This window comes from Penicillium chrysogenum, assembly GCF_028827035.1.
Source record: "Penicillium chrysogenum strain IBT 35668 chromosome Unknown utg000005l_segment0_segment0, whole genome shotgun sequence".
NCBI lineage: Eukaryota > Fungi > Ascomycota > Eurotiomycetes > Eurotiales > Aspergillaceae > Penicillium > Penicillium chrysogenum.
The window spans coordinates 8,448,323-8,473,515 of NW_026622753.1; the positions used below are offsets into that span (position 1 = coordinate 8,448,323).

Sequence of the window (25,193 nt, forward strand, 5' to 3'; positions counted from 1 at the left end):
CGTCTCGGCTACGTGCGTTCTTTCGTCCTCGCTACCAAGCGGGTTAAACTCTACGCCATGCCTTTGCCCGGAAAACGAGGACAAGGGCTGTGGAGGGGACGAGGTACAGGCAGATGGCGCGCGCCTGTGAGCAGATGGCCAGCACCTCCGCTAGGAAATGTCATTGTCACAATCCAATACGATGAAATTGAAGGTCTTGGTCCCGACGAAGATGATACCGCATCTCGCATCAAGAACAGCCAGTATTTGACTTCCTACAACTGGCTTGGTGGGGAAAAGAGCAGAATTATCGTTCCAGGTAAGGTCCCATGATCATCGGTCGCAAGTATATTCTCTGACATATTTATACCAGGTGAACCACCCAAGTGGACACCTCTGCCCGATGGCCCTACACTCCGTCAAGACAGTGCTGAATATTACCGCGATCGAAATGCGGCGAAATATCCCGCCCACCCCATGGAGCCAATGGTGAAAGCAATCCTGACAGATAAACCCGAGTTCCCTCTGACCAGTGTGGACATCGTCGGGTGCAACAATACATTGGGCAGTCTGCTGGGTTTTGTACTTGGGCAGGATAGGCCCTTCAGGATGCTTGTCGAGGTACTTGGCAGCACGGTCTTCTTTATCAGAAGGGAAAACTCGCCCACCGAAATTTATCCCAACAACGGGTACGGACATACTTTCCCGGAAGCGTACACCACATGGAATGCATGTGTGGGCGGATCCCAGTCCCATCAACGAGTGATGGAGTATGAATTTGCTGGCATGCAGTGCCTGGTGCGTTTTGAAGCTGATGGCTTCTTGCCCAACCTGGTCCCGGATACTGAGGGAACCGAAGGACATCCCGTTACCCAGGACGAAAGCGCCGACCCAGGGGAAGCTTTGCTGTCGATCGAAGAAATATCGATTTCGGGTGTGTCCTCAGCCACTACGGAAACGGCACTCAAGCAGCTTGAAATTGCCAGACAAGGCCAACGTATCCCACAATGCGCAATCTTTGACCTAAAGACTCGAGCTCGCAGAAAAAGGAACCGCAACACCCTTCGGCAAGAATTGCCCCGGTTGTGGCTTACCCAGACCCCCAACTTCATTCTTGCCCACCATACAGCTGGCCAATTCCAGAATATTCGGGTCCAGAACGTGCAGGATGATGTTAAGGAGTGGGAGGAGGCGCAGCAACCGGCTTTGAGCAGGTTCGCCAGTTTACTCCAGATGATCATGGCATTCGCTCGGGGCGGGGAGAACGGAAATTTTGAGATTGAGCATAAGGAGGGTTCGCAGGTTTTGAATCTGAGAAAGCAAGGTGGAGTTGTCAATGGCGTCTTGTCCCCGGCTGTCGCAAGCAACTGGGATATGTAAACCGTCTCTCATGAGGACAGCATTCTAAGCTAGTATTCTCGGGTGGAAGATTGATCGAGATTGATCCAGGGGTTTAATCAATTCAACATTGATTCAGGGGGTTAATTCAACATTGATCCAGGGGGTTAATCCAACATTGATCTAGGTGGTGAATCAATTCAACAGAATTCCAATGCTTTTCACTTATGACAACTGACTCCAAAGCTTTATATCAGTCTGGCCCAAGTGTGTCCCGCAAGTATGGCCTCGCGGATGGCCGTAGAAAGCAGAAGTGCCATACATTGATTGCATATGACGCTACTTAATAGCTTATCTAGACACAGTCGTAGACTTGGGGGTCCATTACCATGTCCAGAGTAGCAGAGAGTGCAATGTGTATGTAGGTAGTAATGAGTGAATGCATACCGCTCCCTCTCGAGTTTAGGTGCTAGTGTAAAATTGGTGGAATGGGTTGAACTAGTAAATTGGAATTGAACCCGTTATTTCTATCACGAGAGTTCACCTTCTTTGCAAGAGAGATGTTGTCTTTGTATTAGAAAGGTTTGCGATAAGACACTATTCTGCCACCACCGACCGCCTGCTCAACCCTCGCCATCGAGCTCCGAGACAACTTGCCGGTCCTGCTGCTTCAATTTCTCTCGTATTTGCGTCACCAAGGCATTACTTCCGAGAGTCAGCTTGAAAGAAAGAGATTGCAAAACAGGACAGTCCTCACTAGTCTCGAACCCCGCCTCCTGAACGAAACCTATCCCGAAAGGGAATTTTCCTCTCTCGCGCGACGACAGCAAGGTACTTGCTGCAGAAACCGGCAACATGCCCAAATATAAGTGCCCTCCGGTCTATACATTTGCAACTGAAAGCTAACTTCCCATGCACTCTTCTGTAGGTTTTGACCAAAATCCAGGTCTAGACAGACCAAGCCGTGTCATAGCCTATTCCGGGCAATAATGCGACACGATGCTATGCCCACACCCATCGGCATATTGCTAACCCCTCACTTCAACCTATAGGCGACTACTGCGATGTCTACCTGACGCACGACTCGATGAGCGTGCGCAAGGCGCACAACTCCGGTCGAAACCACCTGAGGAACGTGGTGGACTACTACCAACGTACGTCTGACCGATGGCGCAAGACACGTCAAACCCAACAGCTGAACGATAGCTAACCATATGCATCCATACAGAGATCGGCCAAGAAAAGGCCCAGTCCGTCATCGACTCCATTACCTCCTCCTACGCCGCAGAGGGCCAACAAGCCCCCAACATGATGCCCCCGGGCGCTTTCCCGCCTCCCTTCGGATTCCCAGGTATGACTCTCCCCATGCTCACCGAAACCAACCAAAAGACGAAGCTAACACAGCCAGGACGACCAGGCATGCCCCCTCCCCCCTTCGGCATCCCTCCACCAGGCGCCCCCGGCGCCCCAGGCATGATCCCTCGTATGTCCCACCCAACCTTCATGCCCAAGATCCAGAGACAGGGATCCCCAACCTACCGTGGGCCATACCAAGCTAACCATTATCCCCAACCAATAGCCCCAGGAGCTCACGGTCTCCCCTTCCCACCGCCTTTCCCTAACGCCGCCGGAACCCCGCCAACAGGCGGCTTCCCCCCGCCCCTCCCTAACATGCCTCAGGGCGCAAACCTGCCGATTCCGCCCCCGGGCGGCTTCCCGAACTTCCCTATTCCTCCGCCAGGCGCGCCGGGCTTCCCGCCTATGCCTGCTCAGCCCGGTATGGCGCCCGGTGGTCCGTCGCCCATTCCTACTGGCCCCCGTGGCATGGAGGGGTATCCTCCTCCTCCCCTGGAGGTGGACTTCCTGGTGGACCTCCTGGTGGACCTCCTGGTGGGATGGATCAACGGTGGTGATCATAGTTACGATCTGGGGTTGCTTCGTATATGGTTTGTTTCTGATACCTTTTCTTTTATGTGGGGATGTGTGGTGTCGTGGGCATGGCATGGCATCTCTCATGGTTCTTTTTGCTCTTTACTGTTAGTGTAAAATAGCGGTTTCTTCTTGTTTTTACGTCTCTTTACTTTTCGTACGTTGTGTTTCGTACGAGATGGTCTCTGGGGTTCTGGTCGATTTCGGCAGGTTGTTGTCAGTTCATGGAATTGGATTCTTTACAAAAGATACATTGCAAAAAAGAAAAAAATTCCACATCCGCATAGATTTGCACTGCTTTCATATATATACACTAAGATTACATCCAGAACACTGGTGTATACATAGGGAGAGAAATGTTGCCCAGGTGAAACGAGAAATTGGAAATATATTTAATTGGCAGCAGGCAAACTGCCAAGCCAACAAAAAAAGAGAACCCCCAAGGCCAATCACCATATCCAGAATGCATCAAAGAACGCCAGGCGGAAATAAAAACAAGGGAGACGCACAGCAAAGAATTTAGACCAGGGAGAGGAAAAAGAAAAATAAGGGAGAAGAAGTAGAGAGAAAGGAAGGGATAGATGACAAAAAAGGCTCACACCATTAACCAATGGAGTGAATTAAGAAAAGAAGTTTATCTGAAGCGACGAGGATGCTGCAGACTTTGTGTAGAAGCAATAAAAAAAAAAGAAAGGAAAAGAAAACCCCGGACCCAGAGGGAATGGCGAATGGAAAATCATAGACCATCGGTATCCCGCGCTAAAACAAAATCACATATCTTCATCTCGGAAGCGACAATATAATAGACCCCTGACATTTTTTTAATGGTCATAGCCAGCGCCCCGTTGCCAAGGACTGGCGTTGTTCTGGGCTCGATAATGTGTCGCCAAAGCAGATTGACCAACAGGAGAGTTGTTATCAAAGCTCCTTCCGGCGGGTGAAGGGGACCGACCAAACTGGTCGTATCCGGGGGAGGATTGTGATGACCAGTCACGTTGCTGGGGAATAGTGGTACAGATGGGTCAACGGGTGACCGAGGCGCTTGGGCGGCAGAGCCATGGGGTGGGTAGGTCGATTCCATTTGGCGGCCGACGGTAGCACCATTTCCACTGGAGATGGAAGCCGTATCATCGTCGAATGGGTTGTTGTTATATTGCCCAGGCTTGACATCACCACGTGCTGTAGCGCCCAAGGCATCCAATTCAGTTGTCAGCTGGGTTTGGGACTTGATGAACGAGCCACGATCGTCGCGCATGGGCTGGTAACGAGTATCGGGGTTCTTGGACACAACGGCATAAACTGAGGCGATCAGAACCAGGATCAAAAGGACCAAAGCAAACACGGCATTGTAAACGAAGAAGATGACACCCATGACACCGATCATCATCCCGGGGGGATCGAAGACATCCGAGAACACGAGCAGGAAGATGGAGTTGAGGAAATTGACCGCAGCAATGGAGATGTTGAAGACGTTGGTCTTCTTATCCATCCAAGGACGGAGAATGCAGACAGCAACCAGCATGGCTAGCTCAAGGATCACCAAAGCCACTGTCTGAACGACCGGTGCAGGCTGGCTCAGACCGATGAACATGCCCTTGATCAAGGTGTAGATGAGGAACGGAACAACGAAATAGTATGCCGTTGCTCGGTATTGCACATACAAGAAGCCCCACTTGTTCAGACAGGATGGATCAGAGTAGAGAATGTATGCCGGGTTCTTGTGCATGGTGACTGAACGCTTTGCCAACCGAATAACCTTCTGAGAGGCCCAACCAAGAGATACGAGCATAGAAAGGATCATGACCGCTGCCAAAACAACCTCGGCGGGTGAGTCACGCTGGGTGAACTCCCAGAGGCAAAGAACGGACATTTGGGGTAAACCGATGAGAGTCAGTCGGAACAAGATACCACGCAGAACTACCTTCCATCCATTGCGGAAGTCCTGGAACCGCTCGCTCTTCATTTTGCCATGTTTGACAAGTAACTCAGTAATTCCCTTGAAGGCTGTAACGATAATGATAACAATGCAAGTGAAGACCGCAAAGAAAATCAGGCCAGTGAGGAAAATGTTGGTCTGCTCGATGTGCGCACGGAATCCAACACGCTCAATTCCTCGAATGACAAGAAGTTTCTGGCCTCCTTCGGCTCTCTTTACCATACCAGTTGCCCGCTTGATGATTGGTCCCGTGGCTCTCTTCAAGAGGTTCATTGCTGGGTCAACCAAGTCACGCTTCCGGCGCTTGAGGACTTCCACAGAAGTATCCTCAAGCTGCGACATAATTGTCGATGGAGTTCCACCAGTTGCCCGCTGATACCAGGTAGCGATCTTCTGGATGAATCCTACGCGGATGATACCCATGCTCCATTGGAAGTTCTGGGTCCAAGCTTCCACGATCGGAGGCATATGAACGGAGGTCATGCCAATCATCGCTTGCGACTGCATAAATCCGAAAAGAGAGAGTGCATTTGCCGCGACATGAGCCGCAGTGTTGGAATGACCTAGTCCGGAGGTAATGGCGGATGCAGCGAGACCTAGTCCGGAGATCACGGCAGTTGTCCACGAGACTCCGGCTTGATTAACGGTCTTGCCGTTGGAAAGCGAGGCCTCGACACAGGCAATCTTTTCATTAGTCTCGAGTGTCTTGATGACAATCCGCACATTTGCGTCAAGATCAGGCACGGTGTAGGCAATACCAGGAATCTTGTCCGAAGTGCCTTCTGGCAGGTCGAGAGAAAGCGGTCCCAAATCCATGGGTCCAGCGGACATGGGGCACATACCCATGCCAGGAATCGAACAAGGATTAAGGGTGTTCTTGTATGCCTCGTAGCCATATGCGGTAAGGGTCATCTCCGCAACAACCTTGCCCTCGATGTATGAGACGCCATCGAACCCGACCATAAGAGAGTTGTTACCGGGGTAGAAAGTGACGCTGAAATATGTTGCCGTGAAGTTGCTACTTTCCATACACACGGTGAGGGCATTGGATTCAAGGAGTTTAACGGCGGAGGCTAGCGGCGCCAGAAAGGCGACGAAGCAGGTGAGAAGCGATATTAACCGCATGTTGGTGTATGTTTGATATCAGGGAGAGGTTGCGAAGCACTGGAAAGGTTCCCAGTGGACGAGGGGAAGAGATCTGTCGGCTACCGTGTCAGTGGGACTCCAGAGTACCACGTTGCCAGCCGCCGGATGCGGAAGTTTTTGTACGGCCGAATATTGTGTGATCGCCGGGCCGAATTAATTCTCAATGTCTCCTTGGACTGTTACTATATTGTATGTTCGGCGGAAATTGTCGGGAGTAGAGTAGTCAAGATTGAGTCAAGGTGTCTTGCCTTTCACTGGGGCATTGAGTATAGGCGGAGCGTAGAAGTAGTCGTAAGGAGGTTTATGGAATGGAAAGAAGCTGAGATAGATAAATGAGAGTACGTCAGAGCCTGAATGAGAGCGAGGTTGAGCGCGTAAAACGAAAAGGCGAAATGTCGAGAGTGAGTGGACTGGCGATACGCAGTATGGCCAAAAAAAGGAGTAAAGGAGTAATAGGCTCGAAATCGGGGGGGAGAAGATTGAAGCGAACACACGAAGGGTTCCCTTTCGATCAAGAAGAGAAGAGAAAGAAAAGAAAAGAGAGACGGGAGGGTTGGAAGAAGGAGAGTCCACGGGTTGTTCAACTCAGGGACAAGTCAAGGGTCCGTGGGAAAGACACTGCCTGGAGTCGCCATTCCACTACGAAGGTATGTGGTAATGTATTGTAAGAAAACAGGGGCGGCTATCTGGAAACCAATCACATCACTGGTATTTTACTGTATTGATGTTTTTGGTTTGTTCCGTATGACTACCCATTGGCACTTTTCCCCCTTCAACTCTCTACAGAATGCCACCTCCAAGCCTATATATGTTTCACTTGCTCTATTTTCTTTCTTCCCTTTTGTTTTCCTGTAGTCACTCTATTAACTTTCCCCTCTTCTTCTTGACCAAAGAAAACCCTCTTTCTCTTTTTAACATATATGTGTACTTACGCCGGAAGCGGTTGATGGATGGCGGGAATCAGGCGGGTCCATGGGCCTTGCGATTATAATTAGCAGAAGTCGAATCTGCCAATATTAAGTATTCAGACTGGACCAAGGGAACTGTTGCCCCCAGCTGTGGAGTGTGCCGAATACAGTGGACCGTTACGTACAACTGGTAACTTTGAATAGCTTTATGTACTCAGGTATATCACATTGTTTTAGTATTTTGTCTGCCTTCATAGTTAATCAAATAAAATAGAATTAGATTTTAGATTTCTACAACATAGGTCCACACTTATAAGTCGCTGCCTACTCCGTCCGATGGAGCATGTCCTTGAAGTGAATTTCTTCTGTCGGGTGGGGCCCTTAGCTGCCGCTTTTATGAAAGCGCTTCTACAACAAAATTAGCCTGTAAATTTCAGTCTGGAGTTCCCACGTGATTAGAACCTTGGAAGCACTCTTGTCTCCTAAGAACTGTCTAGCACTTTGAGAGCGACGCCAGTGGTTCATATGATGAAAGCTGTTGATCAACATCCGAAATCGATCAATCTCTTCATTCCTGGAGTAATGTATTGCACATCAATCGGCAAGCATTAGGGATTTGATTCAATCATCGGGAAGGGAAAATACCTACCTAGGTATGCAACTACCTGCTGAAGTAGAATATCATCCTCTTTTGGACCTGTTGAACTCAATGAGCACAAAAGTGGCAAGAGAGAAACACGAAAATGGAAAGCCAAGAGTCCTTGGCTGATATCTTTACCTTCCATTTTATATTTCTAATGGTTTTAGATCCAGCGGTAAACTCTCCTGAGCACTGGTATAAAGCTAGTTAGAGCTATGTTCGGAGTATGCACATCGTATGTTGTAGACATTACTAGTATTCTTCTTAGTGTACCCCAGGGTTCTAGAAGCGGGAAGATCATTAGACTATTTTACCCTTCATAGATCCAGCACATTTCCAATGGCAACCCTTTCTATTCTGTTTGAGAAGATATATAACATAAAAGAAAAAAATAAACATCCACAGTTTGCATACACATGGTATAAGGATCGACACAGTATGCCAATCAACTGACATTAATGTTCACGCGATTGCACAGCCTCGTATTGGCAGAGGCCCCATCATCATCGTCTGGCCGGATCACACACGTTTCAGAAATAAAGGAACCTCCATATGCATGGACCATTTGTGAGCTTGGTATAATTGTGTCAAATCATATCCGCTCACCCCTTTTACTATGAATTTTTTTTCTAGCTTGCTTAGTGTATTCTACTCCGTACTATCACCCCTGATCACCAGGAAAGGATGATCAGAATGGTAACGTATCCTCATTTGCGCGTCATGACGTCTTATCTTCCCGCTCAATCTCTGATCTCACCTGGTATAACTTGTTATAAAATTGGTGGCTACCAATGTGCTAAATGAGAGACCTCATCGTATTCGTATACGACCCTCTAGTACTAGTTAGTATGTATTTTCTACGGAGTAGACCGTCAGGAACTTGAGCCACCGGTGGTCTGGCTACACTGTCCACTAGTAATTTTGGATCCACTGACATTGTCTGATTCGCGGCTTAATCATTGCATACCATCTATACTCCGTAGATCGGCTAGAAATCTCTGCCTTGGCTGCAATTGGATTGTTGAAGGTATAGTTACGGAGTACTTATATCTCTTTGGTTGTAAATTTATACTTTGCTCCCAGTTCTCTGTTGCAATGTACAAGCAATACTCAGATTTCTCTTTAATGCTTCTTCCAGGGAAAATGAGCGCTGATACTAGACTGTCAAGCTAGGCCCCTGTAGTCACTGTCTTAGTAACTCTTATTGAGGAATAGAAGCCGACTCGGCTAGAAACTAGAGCAGGACTCAGTCAGGGCAATTTATACATGCATGTAGAGTAATCCGTAAGGATACTGAAGACCAATGCCCCTAGACAAAGACAAGCACTTGGCGTGATAGATATGTGCGACGACTGAGCAGTCACTTGTTGTACTCCGCATGTTGTAAACATATGTCACACATACTCCAATAACTCAGCTGCCTAACTTAAGGCTAAGATAGCGGCACTTGCACAGCCTGCAAGCTAACATTCCGTCCTTGTTCCACTATGTAAACCAGGGGAACCCACCAGGCGCATATCCTTCTCGGCATCACTTATTCTCAGGTGTAAGAAGAATTGATAGTTAATATCTGAAATATGGGGTCCTTAAACTTGAAACACATGTGGTCTTTGTTGTCTCGAAGTGCTACATCCAAGTTACAAGTTATGGTCGAAATAGAATTTCGTGGGCAAGGTCATAATTTCAACTACCTTATATATAAGGCACAAACCGATCGAGCCTAGTTATCAGCACGTGATGTGGAGTTCTGCCACATCTCACCGACTAGAAAAAAAAAGTAGCAGAATGATTCCCGCCCGCAGAGATCAATAATCTAGACCTGCAAAACACAAGGTCCAGATACGAGACAAACCCTTGATTGCTTTGTTTCAGTGCCAAATACTGCACTGTCGCAGGACCAATCAACAAAATGCCTGGCCCCGTGGACACCGCAAAGTCCATCAACAAGCGCAAGAGAAAGCACGGCTCGAAAGCAGAGAGTGATGTCGCCAAACCCGTGGAAGCCAAATCCAGCCCCGCAGTGACCCCGAAGAATAGTGCTGCTTCGACACCGAAGGCTTCAGCTGAGAAGGCTACCAAGAAGCGCAAGGTTAGCCCTTCACCAAGTGCCGAGGAAGAGAGCGCCGACGAGGCCGAGGCCGTTGAGGATGTTGAGGAGGTGGATGCGGAGGAGGGCAATGACGCCGAAGACACCGCAGCTGTGAACGGTACGGATCTTCCTACTATGGAAGATGTCCGTTTGCCCCAGACTGAGGGCAGGCTGCAGAAGTTCACCGAGCTCAACCTTTCCGAGAAGACCATGCAGGGTATCAACGACATGGGCTTCACGACCATGACCGAGATCCAACAACGTACCGTTCCTCCTTTGCTTGCCGGACGGGATGTGCTCGGTGCTGCGAAGACTGGTTCCGGAAAGACTTTGGCCTTCCTGCTCCCCGCGATTGAGATGCTGCACGCCCTGCGCTTCAAGCCCCGAAACGGTGAGTAATTTCCCCCCCTTCATGCCTTTATCTGATATTTCCTTGCCATTGAGACTGATGACTAACTATTTCGATGCAGGTACTGGTGTTCTCGTCGTGTCCCCTACCCGCGAACTCGCACTGCAGATCTTCGGTGTTGCCCGTGAGCTCATGGCCCACCACTCGCAGACATACGGTATCGTGATTGGAGGCGCCAACCGTCGCGCTGAGGCCGAGAAACTGATGAAGGGTGTCAATCTGCTCGTTGCGACACCCGGTCGTTTGCTGGATCACCTGCAGAACACCCAAGGATTCGTCTTCAAGAACCTGAAGACCTTGGTCATTGACGAGGCAGACCGGATTCTTGAAGTTGGTTTCGAAGATGAGATTCGTCAGATCGTCAAAATTCTGCCCTCTGAGGAGCGCCAAACTATGCTCTTCAGTGCTACACAGACAACTAAAGTCGAGGATCTGGCCCGGATATCCCTGCGCCCCGGACCGCTTTACATTAACGTCGACCACAGCAAGGAGCACAGCACAGTCGCGGGTCTGGAACAAGGCTACGTAGTGTGTGAGGCAGACAAGCGTTTCTTGCTTCTCTTCTCATTCCTCAAGCGTAACCTCAAGAAGAAGATTATTGTCTTCTTCTCGAGCTGCAGCTGCGTCAAGTACCATGCCGAGCTTTTGAACTACATCGATCTCCCCGTTCTGGAATTGCACGGAAAGCAGAAGCAGCAGAAGCGGACCAATACTTTCTTCGAGTTCTGCAATGCTAAGCAAGGTACCTTGATCTGTACTGATGTTGCTGCTCGTGGCTTGGATGTATGTTTCCTAACCCCCAATTACCACGTCTATTCCATAACTGACTCAAACTCCAGATTCCCGCTGTCGATTGGATTATCCAGTTTGATCCCCCTGATGATCCTCGTGACTACATCCACCGTGTCGGTCGTACCGCCCGTGGTAAAGAAGGCAAGGGTCGCAGTCTGATGTTCCTCCAGCCTTCGGAGGTTGGTTTCTTGAAGCACCTCAAGGACGCGCGTGTGCCTGTCGTGGAGTTCGAGTTCCCGGCCTCTAAGATTGTCAATGTGCAGTCTCAGCTGGAGAAGCTCATCGGCCAAAACTACTACCTCAACAAGTCGGCGAAGGATGGCTATCGTTCGTACTTGCAAGCATACGCCTCGCACTCCCTTCGCACTGTGTTCGATGTGAACAAGCTTGACCTCGTCAAGATTGCCAAGGGCTTCGGTTTCAATGCCCCGCCTCGCATTGACATCCAGCTGGGCTCCAGCCTCAGCCGCGATAAGAAGCAGGAGCAGCAAGGACGCCGCACGTACGGTAGCCAGCCCAAGCACGGTGCTGGACTTAAGTTCAAGCGGAAGCACAATGACTAAGAACAATCTGTATGAACATCAAAAGCGATCGATTGTCTCTGCATATTCTATTTTAGGGACATTGGAGTTCAGCAATGTGGATATATCTATTTGGGTTTCAACTTTTTCCCTTTTATTCCGTAATCATGAGAGAGATGACATCCGAGTTGAATATTCGTATGACTAGCGGAGGGATAGTCGAATGCATCTTACTATTGGTATGGATCAATCTTTTAAAGCCCCTTGCGCCTTGGTCGATGGTTTGTACATATAGTAAACATAATAAGTATACCCTCAGCCTGAGGGCTCAGCCAGAGTTCCCTTTGATCAGCTCAATATATCTAGACCCGTGGACGCCAATCATGCAATCTCTGATTGTGTGATGTCCGTAAGGCTTATTCCTTCCCCACGGAATGCCACAGCAAGCATTCATTGAGCCATGTGGGCTTCGGAGCTTTTCCACGTGGGAGGGGCTTGACTCCAAACAAGAATAGGAGGACTACAGAAGAGGTGAGCACAATGAGAATCCATATACTCCGTATGGAGTACTAAGAGTATCCTTACAGAAGTACATGTTGGTACCTACATGTACTCCGTAGTGAGTTCTACAACCCTCATATACGCGCCGAGCCGATCCAATTGGAAGATACCAGCCTTGGAATATTACGCAGTATTATGGCCAAGCGATCGTTTGCCAATGACAAAGCCAAGCAGCTCGATTGCCACTAATGTACGAGATACAGCAATGCCTCAACCCCCCAGCTGCATAAGTCGTCTCGATGGGAATTGCTTGCACCCCTTGCAAGCGCTACGTGTGGTTCTGCCCAGTCACAGGGTGAGATCCCGGATAAGTGAGTCTGGCGCCAAAAGTTGGGAAATATTGTCGGTGTATTTTGTATGCGGACGGTCGGCCAACCATTTCATAAATTCCAATAAGTCCAATCATTTCACCATGGAGAGGTTGGTCAGGTTGAAAGCCCGAGCACACGAGTGTGATGAGCTGGCAGATGTTGGGCCCAATCACCCGGTCTCCAGGGTCTCTGTCGTCTGGGCGACGGTGTGCTTGTTCCGGTTCTTTTGCCTTGTCTTTTGCGGGTCCCACGGAGAACTGCAGGTGGACCGTATGTGTTCGTGTGTGACGGGTACACCGAAGTGTTTTCCCATTTTAATTTCTGGGTGTTTTGTGGTGGAAAATTGTGTTAGTCCTTAGGAGGGTTGGATTTGCCAAGATTACCCCAGCCACGAAGCACAGCGAGGGTTATACAGAGTAGCTTTTGGGGAGATGAAGCTGAAATGCAAGCAATACTTCGTATGTCGAATATCAAAAGATGGAAAACCAAATAAAGTAAAATGGAGATGAACCAAGGAACCAAGGAACCAAAAGACGATCCCGAATGGATCCCAGGGTTCCGTTTGTTTACAATGTACTCTGTACCTTCGTGTAGGTAGTTGTCGGGTACTTTTTGTATGGCGGCCCACGCGGCTCGGAACCTAGGATGTACAATCATCACATCCAGCCTCTTCAATTTTTTAATTTTTTTTCTTCTTATGAGGCTGGGCAACCGTCTTAATTACAAGGGTACCGGCTGATATTCGACTGCTTCATCTTTCATTCCTCAGATCTTGAAATTCTTTCCCCTATTCCCTCTCATCACATTTCATCATTTCATGTGAGGGGATCGGCGAGCTTCGACAGCACCTTAGACTCACCGTTGCTTTCCTCTCCTTCCTAATTCCACATTCTTCTTCCCCACTGTTCCGTGGTCTGCGCTGGTACGCTCTCACCTCCTATCAAAATAATTCGTAGGATCTCTTGAGTTCCTACAACCTGTCCTTCCCCATCGTGCCAAAAAGCGCGGAGCAACACTCATCACCCCAACAACACTCCCCTCATCCTCCCCTCGGTCGAGCACCACGGAGCATGCGATTGGGTTGAAGGACGCCTCACCATCATGGGGGTCAATACCCGCAGACCGATTCTTCCCGCCCCCACAGAATCCATCATCGATACCACGGGGGACAGCGCAACGGGCACAGATCTGGCAACTGACATTTCTCGCCGCACAGACAAAACGTCGTACTCTATCCCAGACGACGGTAGCCCCATCACTGTCTCCACTCGGCGACAGCGGGACCGCGACGAGAAATTGTCTCGTTCTCAACACGACTCTCATACCTCATTACTCATCGAGTATTTCGAGGGCGGTAAAGGCTCAAGCGGCATTGTCTCTCGTCCTAGCGTGCGAGTGCGTGTCACACCATCGTCGGCTAGGAAGTCCAGAGACAAAAAGGACCACTTTCAAATCACCGAATCAAGCGGAAGCGGCACCCGCAAACCCTCATATACCCACCGGATATCCCTACCATCGCCATCCTCAAAACAAAAGCAATTGGATACGGGCGCAACGGATGACCACAGCCTTGGCTCGAATTCAGGCGAGGAAGAGGGTCATCATTCATCACGTCGCGAGCCCGTAGAAATCGAATTCGTGAACCGCGGACAGGACAGCGAGATGTCTTCCCTCTCGCAAGACACCCGATACATGAACACCGCATCAGAGGTTTCATCCATGCCGCCGGACAGCATGATCAACGCTTCGTCGGCGGGCCCCAGGCGGAAGCGCAGCCAGAGTATGGAGCGTGGCTCGCCCACTGAAGATAAGGGATTGCTCAAGACCCCCCACCGACAACGAAGTCGCAGTTTGAGTCATGAGCGAATTGCGCATCGCGTGGCAGAAAAGCTCACTGGATCACCGCAAGAGGCTTCCGGCAGCAAACACAAAAGCAAGGGAAGCAAGGATTACCTTGAAGCCGAAACAAAACCATCCCGTCGCCGAAAGCACAGGTATGCGGAAGAGGATATCATCAGTCCCGAATCTAGTCTTCTCAGCACATCTGCAGTCTCTTCAAACCACAAGTCTGATCAGTACTCCGTTCGCTCGGGTGCGTCCAAGTCCTCAATCAACAACCCAAAATTACTCGAGACGGTCGAAGATGCGATCAGAAGATTGATCCTACCAGAGCTAAAGGAGCTCAAGAAGGACCAAAAAGTCATGACCAACAAGAACAAATTTGACCGGGACATGGCTACATCTTATTCATCCGGCACGAGTTCCAGGGATGAGCTAGGTCGGCGTCTCTCCAAGCACGCCAGTGCGCCGGATGTTATGAAGCCCAAAGTTGTTCTGAACAAGGATAGCAAGGACGAAGGAATCGTCCTTTCTCCCGAGGCTGTTCCACGCAACGGGGAGCGCAAATCAAGTAAAAGCAGCGAAGCCTCCGATATGGCGGTGAGATGGGCCAATCGACCCGAATACACCGAACAAGACAAGATCCGCAGGCAGAAGAGCAAGGGTCTTCGTGAAGCCCATGCTGCTGGCCGAGTCGGTTCTGCTCTGACAGCGGCTTCTTTGAAACACCACGACTCCAACTCTAGTCTCGGCAAAAAGGAGCGCCGCCGAAATAGTGGCTCCCGGAAAAGTGCCTCACGCAAGAGCACCGAGAGCATGAACTACAACGAAACCGAGCTTGTTTTCCAGAAGCACAATGTTGCGCCAATGCCAATGCACAGCGAGATCGACTCCGAGTTAACTAGAAACTCGTTGCTCTCTGAGCGAACGGCAAGTCCCACTCCCGAAAAGCAGGCCTCCTACTTCGATGTTGCTCGCGGATCGCCTAGGCAAACTATGTCCCCAGCTTCTCGCACTCCTACCAGAAATTCCATCGACTCGCGGTATGAGCTCAGGATGCGCCATGGCAATCAGTCGCACCATAATATCTCGGTGCACAGTGCTTCGGAGCGGGACCTGCATCAACAGAGTCAATCTCCTGGAACCGACGGCGGTAACTGGGCAATTGCAGCTGCAGCCGCAGCTAACCTCCTTGACGCCGCTCAGCCCGGACATCGTGAAACGGAAAACGACTATCACCATGACACCGGCCGCGGACTGAGCCCCATTCAGAGCATTGCAAGTGATCATACCCATACTCACTACAACGATTACTCGGCTCACGGCGAGCAGCACGTGGACGGCAAGCATGAGATTGAGCCTCAACTATCCATTGACTCTCTATCGTCCGCCCCTAGTACAAACCTCGCGAGATCCACCCGTCAGGGCACCAGCTCACACAGCCAGAGTGGAATTTTCAAGCAGCACAGCCATGAATCACCTGGGCTCGGATACGAACATTCGCGCCAGGGCTCCCAAGACAATGGCTTCTATGGCTATGACCAAGAGAGCAGGCGCTCCGGCGACGATGGAGATAGCGATGTTGACTTCATGGAGAAAGTCAAAGAGGGCCACCCTGTGACTACCGGCATTGCTGCTAACCCTCAATTTATGCACCCGATAGCCGTCGAATCTGCAGTCGCATCCTTGATGGACCCCTCTGTTCTTGAATCCCAAGTTACATCCTCGAACCGCTCGCAAACCGATCTGGCTCCACGATCAGGCAGTCGAAGCCCCGAAAAGCCAGGAAGCGAAGTCTACCGCGGAAGTCCCTTGAAGCAACGCCAGGATGCTTTCAATGCCGACGAGACCTCGTTCCCTCGACGGATGGGTGCCACATCGCCCCCTCAGAGCGTTACCCAATCTTTTGAGGACATGGACGACTCTGCTATGATGGCTGCCAATGCCCCGCGTGGAATGGAGAGTCCTCGCGGCGACGATGAAAGCCAAGAATCGGAGTCTGAAATCAACACCAATCCGTCCATTATACAGGGCCCCATTGGTGGTATCGCCCAGGCAGACAACTGGGGGTATGATTCCAGGTCCCCGCCGGCCGATCACTACTACGATACCCAGATTGGTGGGTCTAAGGGTCTCAATGCCGAGCAACAGATAGGACTTGATGCCGAATACTACCAGACTGCCCAGAATATCTTTGGCGGCGATGACTACTCTGCCCACTCTGGAGACAACCAACCCCGGCAATTGTTCGGTACCCCTCCTGGTGCCAAGGATGAAGGCTATGTTTCGGCTGCTAACCCCATGTCTCCCAGCATCGGAACCCCGAAGCAAGCTAGTCGAGGTCTTGCGGGCGTGGATGCCGCTGGGATGGGTAGCTTCGATAGTCCTGCTGGGGCAGACGATCCTTTTGCCTCTGGTCACGAACGCCACTTCAGTGGCTACTCCCACGGCGTCGGCTCACCACTCTATGACAGCGCGACCGGCCGAGGTATTGAGAGAATCCAATCCCAGGATATTGTGGCTCTTATGGATCACTTGACTGTTCGGGATGCCCAGCGGAATGCCAGAGATACCGAGATTCTTGTTACTTTGGTTCGAAGTGCTGCTGAGATGCGCACCTCCTTCGAGCAGATGAAGAAATTCATCGCCGACCAAGATGATCTCATCATGGACACTAGTGACAGGGGACATGAGCGGACTCACAGGGCGCTTGGTGGACCTCGGCCATTGCCCCCCCAGTGCTTCTCGGAATCGGCAGCTAAACACGGCCGACGAGGACGACAAGCGGAAGAGCATCTTCAAGCGTGCACTGAAGGGGCTGAGTCTCAAGTCGGGCGGTGATTTAGCCAAGATTGAAGGCATGCTTGAGCAGCTGCTTGGCGAGGTTGAAGCCATGCGATATGGACAAGATGGCTTTAGCCCTCACAGAATGGGAAGCATGGAGCCAAGCGGGTACGAGACCCCCGGTCAAAACGGAGTATCTGCCGAGACGAGCCGCTCACCCTACGGGTCCAGCTCTTCTCGCCCGGCCAATGGGCAGCGCAGAGATTCGGATCAGCGAGTCAGCACTGTCCATGAAGTTGACGAAGACCTTGAGCTTGATGATCGTGACCAGTTCCTGACTTCGCATCTTCCTGTCCGCGATGCGCCCCGTCACGAGCGGTCTGGTTCATTGCCGCTTGACACTCCTCCGCGCAAGCCGGTGGCCACAACAGCTCGTAGCACCGAGACAACCCCTAAGGCCCGCAAGCACAAGTCCAGCAGCTCGTCCATCTTCCCGAAGATCTCACGCTGGTCTAAGTCCACGGCTACCTCGATGGGCGACGGCATTCGCAACAGCATCCAGCCTTCCCGTAAAGAACGTCCGACCTCGGACGAGTCTCGGTCTGGGTCTGACCTCGCACCACATGGCCCCTACAAAGGCGATTATTATGATCCCCAGGGAGATGACAGAATCAGATCCACCTATACCCTGAATGACGAGCAAGATGAAAACAGACCCCCTTCGCCATTAGTTCCTTCCCAGGTGTCTGAGCCGCCCAAGTACCGTGGCCACCGTGGTAGTCTTGAGCTGCAGCACCCTCAGCCCCGACAAGGCCCAACCGCACGTTACCAGTCTCGCCTCGAAACCGAGGCTCAGACCTACGCAGGTCCTGTTTCTCCCGCTGGCTCAGACCAGTGGGAATCCAACCCCAGCCTGTCTGCAAACAACCCTCCCCAAAACCGCAACAGCGGTGTCAGCGGTGTCAGTGGTGCCACGCGCCTGTCCCCGATCTCCGACGCAGGCTACTCGGAGACCAGTTCCCGCGCAAACCGTACACCGGGTCCACCCCGTCCTCCCAAGATCAAGGACGCGGGCCCTCTCATCCCCGAGCGTCAACCTAAAGTGGCGGATGACGAGGAAGCAGCTTACAGCGGCGACCGTGTTGTTTCCAGAGTATGTATTTCAGAGGCTCCCTCTCTACCGTTTCAGTTGGACAAATCCTAACCTCCAACCTTTCCAGAACTCTGCCATCTATTCTCCTCCCACACGCAAGCCAACTGGCCCGCGTCCCCTCACATCTGCCGGCTCCTACAGCCCAGGCAACATCAAGCGAACCCGCTACCGAGGCAGTCCCGCGCAAATCGACTATGAAGACGAGCAATATTGAGACTTCCACTGTGATACCCCTGGGTTGATGTTTTCAATCTCCGTTTCCATCTAGCGCTTTTGCTTTTCCCTCTTCTCCTTACGACAGTTATGACCATTCATTGGGACTCTGGTTTCAGTCCTTCATCCCAAATCTATGAGCAATGTGTGTGTGCGTGTTTAAATGTCTAACAATATTTCCTGCCTTTCATGTTTCATGTCAATGGCTATGGGATGAGCGGGAAGTTATGTCTTCTCTTCGCCTCCCTGGCTTTTTCTACGCTAAGTTTCTCTGCCTATTTCCCCCGATCTTATTTCCGGGGCATGCGTCTGCTCTCGCGCATCTAGTGGGCGTGGGCGTTTGAGCCTCTTGTTGTAGCCTTTGTGTTGTGGTGTAGATAGTGGTGCAGAGGAAACATAATCTATTCCAATTTCGAGGCGTGGAAGTATCTTTCAGTCTTTGCGTTCATTCATGTAGATGTCAAGGGGAATATATAAAATCATCCCTGATCCCGATTCAAGCGGGAGCAGTGATCAAGCTTCGCCGAAAATACTCGAAATGCTCCTTGTACAAACCATAGACACAGCGTCACCCAAGGAATTTTTGGTTCTTTCCCTCTTACCCGAGGGCTTGTAGCTTCCTCAATTGTAAATAGAACAAAGGTTCCAAGGTTCCGTTCACGGGCCGGGCCGTAGATCAACCTTCGAAGGCAGGGACCTTCGCAGGACCTCAGCTGGCCATCTTCTGTCACCAATGAGTCCACTGCTGTCTTGGCACTCCCGTCCACTAAACTGTATTCCGAAAGTAAATTCAACGCGCTGTAGAAGAACGCGATCTTCTTTATCTCCGACATGTTGAGGTCTTTTCTTCAGTCCTTACCGCAGCTCGGACGAAGATGGACACCTCTCGACTTCACCAATCCGAATTTCATCCGAGTATTGAGAGCCAGGCAATCGAGGAGGAGACTATCCCAGGATATGTTGCAGGTCGGTATTATCCTACTAGAATAGGGGAAATGCTCAAGGACCGGTACTAAGTTGTGGGGAGCACATCCCGCTTGAGCAAAGAGCGACTAGTCTCGAGGGAGAGGAAAAAGATATGTTCCCCGCCTAGTGTGAAAAATGCTACAACGGGAGCAGGAAAAGCGAAGCTCTGCTATGGAACTCGAACAGGACGAGTGGTGGGTGCAAACAGAATTGCATAAATAGCCCGTCTGTCCTTCAGATTGTACTACCATCACAAGCAAAGGCCGTGCCATAAAAGGTTCACTCAGCTCTATTATATCGAAGGGATACGATCATTGTTCGATGACTCTATGGGCGTTTAGAGAGAACCATATACTACACTCGCTGGTCAGAGGAGGGGCATAGCAGCCAGTAGTTCTAGAATCAGTCCTAAATTGGCATCACCCAGATCACGTATTCCGCGATTCAGCCTCGCGATTTCGCTTCGCACTCCCTTCTAAGCCATATAGAACATCCTCCGACATGCCAGGAATCACCATGTCGAATGTCTCCGTCACCACCGTGTACTGATAGTACCCACAGCGCGCGATCGGCTTCGTCTTCTTGATATCCAAGATTCCATCTGTCAACACCTCGTCCTTGATATGTACGGCGATCACCCGGCCGATCACCACATCCACGGTGCCCATCGGAGGATTTCCTGGTAACCGCACGGTGGAATGATATTCGCACTCAAATTTTACCGGCGACTCCCGCACCATGGGGACATCCATCAGCGTTGCGGGCTCTTTGGTTACCTTGGCGCGCTCAAACTCGTCTACCCCATAGGGTACTTGCTCGGCCGAGATGTTGACGGCCTCACGAAGGTCCCACGTCGCCAGATTCCAGACGAAGCGTCCGGTCTGCTCCGCGTTGACTACCGTGTCCTTGCGCGTACCGTTCACGGTCTGATTTGAAGAGAACATCACGTATGGCGGGTCGAATGTAAGGTTGTTGAATTGGGAGTAAGGCGCCAAGTTAGCTTGGCCCTCTTTGTTCTTGGTGGAGATCCATCCGATCGGACGAGGCACCACGCACGCCTGTTACTGTTAGCTATGTCGTCCATTGTCCGTCCTGGAGCTTCACCTTGAACGGGTCGTGGGGAAGATTGTGCTCTGTAACTCCGGGTTGGTAGAACATGACGTATCTTGTTTCTGTTTCTGTTTCTGTGCTTCTGGAAGTCAACCCCTCTTAGTTATGTACATGTATTCCCAACTGCCGATCGAAGTGCCGACGTCATATGAGGGTCCTTTGGGGCAATAGCCGATCCCAGCGGCAATAGTCCATCTGCATCATGACAACAATTCCGACGTCCGAAGCCACGTGACGACTTCCTCATACAAATCCAGAATAAGTGGTTCGAGTTCCATGGATCGTTCTTCGGTAGCTCGGGGCCTCGGAGTGGGGCCTTCGGCGCCTGCGAAAGTGCCGAAGTATGCGGCATTCCGAGAACTCTCATGGATGAATCGGCCCGTCATACCTGAATTTGATGTGTGACGATCCGAGATTACCGTGCTAAGACTTGCACGGGGGTATTTAAGCTGGTTGGATTGCGGGAGGCCCTGGTTCACAAGTCCAAGTCCACTCAACACATACACAACCTCTACCTACAAAGACAGATTCACAATGGCCAACACCGAGCCTCACCTCTGCTTCCGGTCATTTGTCGAGGCCTTGAAGGCCGACAATGACCTGGTTGAGATTGACACTCCCGTTGATCCCAATCTTGAAGCCGCCGCCATTACTCGTCTTGTCTGTGAAACGGACGACAAGGCCCCGCTCTTCAACAACCTCATTGGTGCTGAAAACGGCCTCTTCCGCATCTTGGGTGGCCCCGGATCTCTCAGGAAGTCTCCAAAGGATCGTTATGGTCGACTTGCACGACACCTGGCCTTGCCACCGACCGCATCTATGCGCGACATCCTTGACAAGATGCTCTCGGCTAGCACCATGGCGCCGATCCCTCCCAACATCGTGTCTACCGGACCTTGCAAAGAGAACTTCCTCCAAGAAAGCCAGATTGATCTGACCAAACTGCCTGCACCCCAGATCCACCAGGCCGATGGAGGAAAATACATCCAGACCTACGGAATGCACATTGTTCAGTCCCCCGATGGGTCGTGGACCAACTGGTCTATTGCCCGCGCAATGGTCTCCGATGATAAGCACTTGACCGGTCTAGTCATTGAGCCCCAGCACATTTGGCAGATCCACCAGATGTGGAAGAAGGAAGGCCGCGACGTCCCGTGGGCTCTAGCCTTCGGTGTTCCCCCTGCCGCGATCATGGCCTCGAGCATGCCCATCCCCGATGGTGTGACCGAGGCTGGCTATGTCGGTGCCATGACTGGTTCCGCCTTGGATCTAGTCAAGTGCGATACTAACAATCTCTACGTGCCTGCCACCTCCGAAATCGTCTTTGAAGGTACGCTTTCTATCACGGACAAGGGTCCCGAGGGTCCATTCGGTGAAATGCACGGCTATGTCTTCCCTGGAGATACACACCTGTGGCCCAAGTACAAGGTCGACCGCATCACCTACCGCAACAACCCCATTATGCCCATGTCATCTTGCGGTCGACTAACCGATGAGACTGTAAGTCACCCGCCTCCGCCTTTCCTGTTCCCTATTAACAAGTATTAGCATACCATGATCGGCTCACTGGCCGCTGCCGAGATCCGCAAGGTCTGCCAACAAGCCGGTCTCCCGGTGACTGATGCTTTCGCGCCGTTCGAGTCCCAAGTGACCTGGGTCGCTCTGAGAATTGACACCGCAAAGCTGCGGGAAATGAAGACCACCCCGAAAGAGTTCTCCAAGAAGGTCGGCGATCTGGTCTTCAACTGTAAGCCTGGCTACACCATTCACCGGCTCGTGCTTTGCGGCGACGACATCGATGTCTATAATGGAAAGGATGTAATGTGGGCTTTCTCGACTCGCTGCCGTCCTAACCTCGACGAGATCTTTTACGAGGATGTGCGCGGGTTCCCCCTTATTCCATACATGTCGCATGGAAACGGATCGCCGGTTCAGGGAGGAAAGGTTGTTTCTGATGCACTTCTCCCATGTGAGTATACTACCGGAAGAGATTGGGTAGCGGCCGATTTCGAGAATTCGTACCCTGAGGAGCTCAAGCAGAAGGTTTTGGCCAACTGGACAAAGATGGGATTCCGAGAGGAGTAAATGAAGATTGTATGTTATTTTGTTATTTTGAATAAGCATATATTAGAATGTCGATCAATCCCCTCTCTTTTTTTACCGGAGATGCCGCTTGATCTGACAGCCGGCTTGCAATGCCTGTCAGTTTTGCTTCTTACTATTAGACTCACTATTTTCGTATTGATCCTTATTGATCCTTTCTAATATGACATAATAGGGTACACGAAAAAGAAACATAGGTATAAATAGGGGCTTCTTTCCATATATGAAGAAGATAGACAAATTCATTCATTTGCATTCTACAGAGAACAAGATTAGAATCTCTGCATTTATAGTATTTTTCATATACCATTTTTGTCTCGGGTACATGCTGAATAGATCGCTGAATCTATAATCAACACAGACTAGCGAGTGGGCAGATTAATGAGTTCGCGCAGACCCATGAGCCCCGGCAGACTAGAGTGTGGACGACCCCCCATATATATGTACAAGTTTTAGAATTATTAGGGTATCTCAAAGACAAACCTTGTATCCAAAACGAGTTTGGAGGATTCTCTGAGTCAGAATAGACCTTGGCCTAGTAGTCAACATCATATCTCGGAATCCACAACAAGTCTTTGTCACCATCCGGATCCTCCACATCCTCGGAGTTGGGGATGGTTTCCTCAATTCCTGTGATCTCCTTGATCCCCGATGAGCCTAGGACAAAGGACGCGACCAAGGCATCAATATGTGTATCCCACTTCTTGCACTTCCCTTTCTCGTACCCTCGAATGCAAAGATATTCTAGACTCTCGGGAAGAGCCTCCGGTAGCAGACATGGTTGTCTTGGTTCGTCATTTCCCCTGACACCCATAGCAAAATATACCAAAAACCCAATGCCCACACTTAATCGCTTTAAGCTCCGGAACTCCTTTAGTGACCCGCTATTACTCGAGAGGTGCCGGAGCATTTGGCGTTCATCATCATCGTCATCATCACTTTCCAGCGCTCTTTGCCCTTTATCGATTTCCTGGTCAACCCGATTCTCCTCAAAATAAGAGGGGTGGAAATAGCGCATGTTGCGCTCGGCGTCTATATCCAGGACTTCCAGTGTGTCTTTGTGGGGGCAAATTGATTTGATGAAGGTCTTGGCATTGAACGGCGTAGTCCAGCCTCCTAGCACGCACCGGCCACCGATGGTGTAGTGGAATTCTCGTAGTACTTTGCAGGACTGAATGAGAGAGACAAGGAAGATTGTTGGGAGGGCAGAGTGGTGGATATGGATTCTGCTAATATTGGACGATCTGGGCTCTAGCACAACGCGCGCCTCGCCATTTTCGTCGTCACAGAGGGCATCGGTGCTTATGGATTCAATAGACGGGAGGCGGTCGAAAAGCGTTACGCACTCCAAGAAGTCGATGGCCATATAGAAACGGTCATCCGAATGCCTATCATTGACTATCATATACACCTTGCGAAGATTTTGAAGGTACGCAATACTAGCCGGATTCGCATTGGCCCGACGGAGGAGTCGATCGAGGGGAAAATGAACATCATCTTCTTGGGGCCTCTCGCCACCCCTGTAGAATCCAGAGAATACACTGAAGGGCTGTGTCATCACTAGGGATTCCAGATTGGGTGACACTGAGATGAGGATCGCGGCCAATGCCTGCGCAATAAAGGTGCCATGAATCTCACCATGGCTGTTTGTCTTGTGAGCGCTCAGGTAAGCAATTGACTAGGAGTTGACTTTCTTACTCAGACCCATAAGCGGTATTATAGAACCTGAAAAGGTCCCCGGTTTCACCCGGGGGCTTTGTGGTGTTTTGCATGAGCATGTTGAGCACCGCGCTTTCTTGGGAGCCGGCAAAGCCCGCGTTCCGCACAGCCGCGCGGAGGAGATCCCTATCGCCCGCAGTAAGGTCGCGCTGCTCTACCGTCTGGACGTAGTGGTGCTCCATGCTGGGCTCTCTAGTCTGAACGATCTCCCGTACATAGCTTCCCAGCTTAGGGTTCCTAAGGATGTCCATCATGAGGTCAAAACTCTTGTTGATGCTGTAGTCTTTCGGTTCGACATGGATCTGGTAGAACCGCTCGCGTGTTTTCATGTCGCATAGGTGATGTATTGACCGACATGACCGCGACAGAGCGGCCAGACCACCAATCGATGATACACGGGAAATAACCATAACCTGTACCTCGCGAGGGAGGGACAGGAATATCATATTGGAGATGTATGTTGTAGAATAATTTCTTCGATCGAGGTCGCGAGTTCCGTTTCATTTTGGGCCGCGCCCCGCTGAATGCACTAGCCAAGGCATCAGCCAAGGCATCCGTATGCTTGCCTTCGAAGGGTCCCCAAATCGTGTTTCATTTGGTGTTTGTGCTGGATGAGACCTCGCTTGAAATCCAAAGCTAAATTCTTTTATGTTACTGTACACGGTATCATCTTCAGGAGCTACCAAAGTATCGTGTCTCTTACGGGGCCCGTTGATTTAGCGTATCGGGAGTATCGGACATTGCCCG

General features: G+C 50.7%; 7 protein-coding genes across 7 annotated transcripts; 4 read left to right on the forward strand and 3 right to left on the reverse strand.

Moving 5' to 3' along the window:
* Positions 1-57: 57 nt before the first annotated feature.
* On the forward strand, positions 58-3,363 carry N7489_011575 (putative U1 snRNP complex component Yhc1; the record flags this gene model as incomplete). Its single annotated transcript, XM_056717324.1, has 5 exons — positions 58-298; positions 353-1,273; positions 2,370-2,471; positions 2,546-2,668; positions 2,726-3,363. 5 exons carry the CDS (start codon positions 58-60, stop codon positions 3,361-3,363), a joined length of 2,025 nt encoding a protein of 674 aa, XP_056564946.1.
* Positions 3,364-3,982: 619 nt separating this feature from the next.
* On the reverse strand, positions 3,983-6,307 carry N7489_011576 (transient receptor potential ion channel family protein; the record flags this gene model as incomplete). The annotated part of the gene is made up of 1 exon (XM_056717325.1): positions 3,983-6,307. One exon carries the CDS (start codon positions 6,305-6,307, stop codon positions 3,983-3,985), a length of 2,325 nt encoding a protein of 774 aa, XP_056564947.1.
* A 3,478-nt stretch (positions 6,308-9,785) lies between these two features.
* Positions 9,786-11,729, forward strand: has1 (ATP-dependent RNA helicase HAS1; the record flags this gene model as incomplete). Its single annotated transcript, XM_056717326.1, has 3 exons — positions 9,786-10,356; positions 10,436-11,157; positions 11,214-11,729. The coding sequence occupies 3 exons, from the start codon at positions 9,786-9,788 to the stop codon at positions 11,727-11,729; spliced, it is 1,809 nt and encodes a 602-aa protein (XP_056564948.1).
* Positions 11,730-13,660: 1,931 nt separating this feature from the next.
* Positions 13,661-18,549, forward strand: N7489_011578 (uncharacterized protein; the record flags this gene model as incomplete). Its single annotated transcript, XM_056717327.1, has 3 exons — positions 13,661-17,075; positions 17,104-18,335; positions 18,403-18,549. 3 exons carry the CDS (start codon positions 13,661-13,663, stop codon positions 18,547-18,549), a joined length of 4,794 nt encoding a protein of 1,597 aa, XP_056564949.1.
* A 1,393-nt stretch (positions 18,550-19,942) lies between these two features.
* On the reverse strand, positions 19,943-20,672 carry N7489_011579 (flavin reductase family protein; the record flags this gene model as incomplete). The annotated part of the gene is made up of 2 exons (XM_056717328.1): positions 19,943-20,572; positions 20,619-20,672. The coding sequence occupies 2 exons, from the start codon at positions 20,670-20,672 to the stop codon at positions 19,943-19,945; spliced, it is 684 nt and encodes a 227-aa protein (XP_056564950.1).
* Positions 20,673-21,158: 486 nt separating this feature from the next.
* N7489_011580 (UbiD family decarboxylase) lies at positions 21,159-22,709 on the forward strand (the record flags this gene model as incomplete). Its single annotated transcript, XM_056717329.1, has 2 exons — positions 21,159-22,124; positions 22,173-22,709. The coding sequence occupies 2 exons, from the start codon at positions 21,159-21,161 to the stop codon at positions 22,707-22,709; spliced, it is 1,503 nt and encodes a 500-aa protein (XP_056564951.1).
* A 553-nt stretch (positions 22,710-23,262) lies between these two features.
* Positions 23,263-24,892, reverse strand: N7489_011581 (uncharacterized protein; the record flags this gene model as incomplete). Its single annotated transcript, XM_056717330.1, has 2 exons — positions 23,263-24,370; positions 24,426-24,892. 2 exons carry the CDS (start codon positions 24,890-24,892, stop codon positions 23,263-23,265), a joined length of 1,575 nt encoding a protein of 524 aa, XP_056564952.1.
* Between the last annotated feature and the right edge of the window lie 301 nt (positions 24,893-25,193).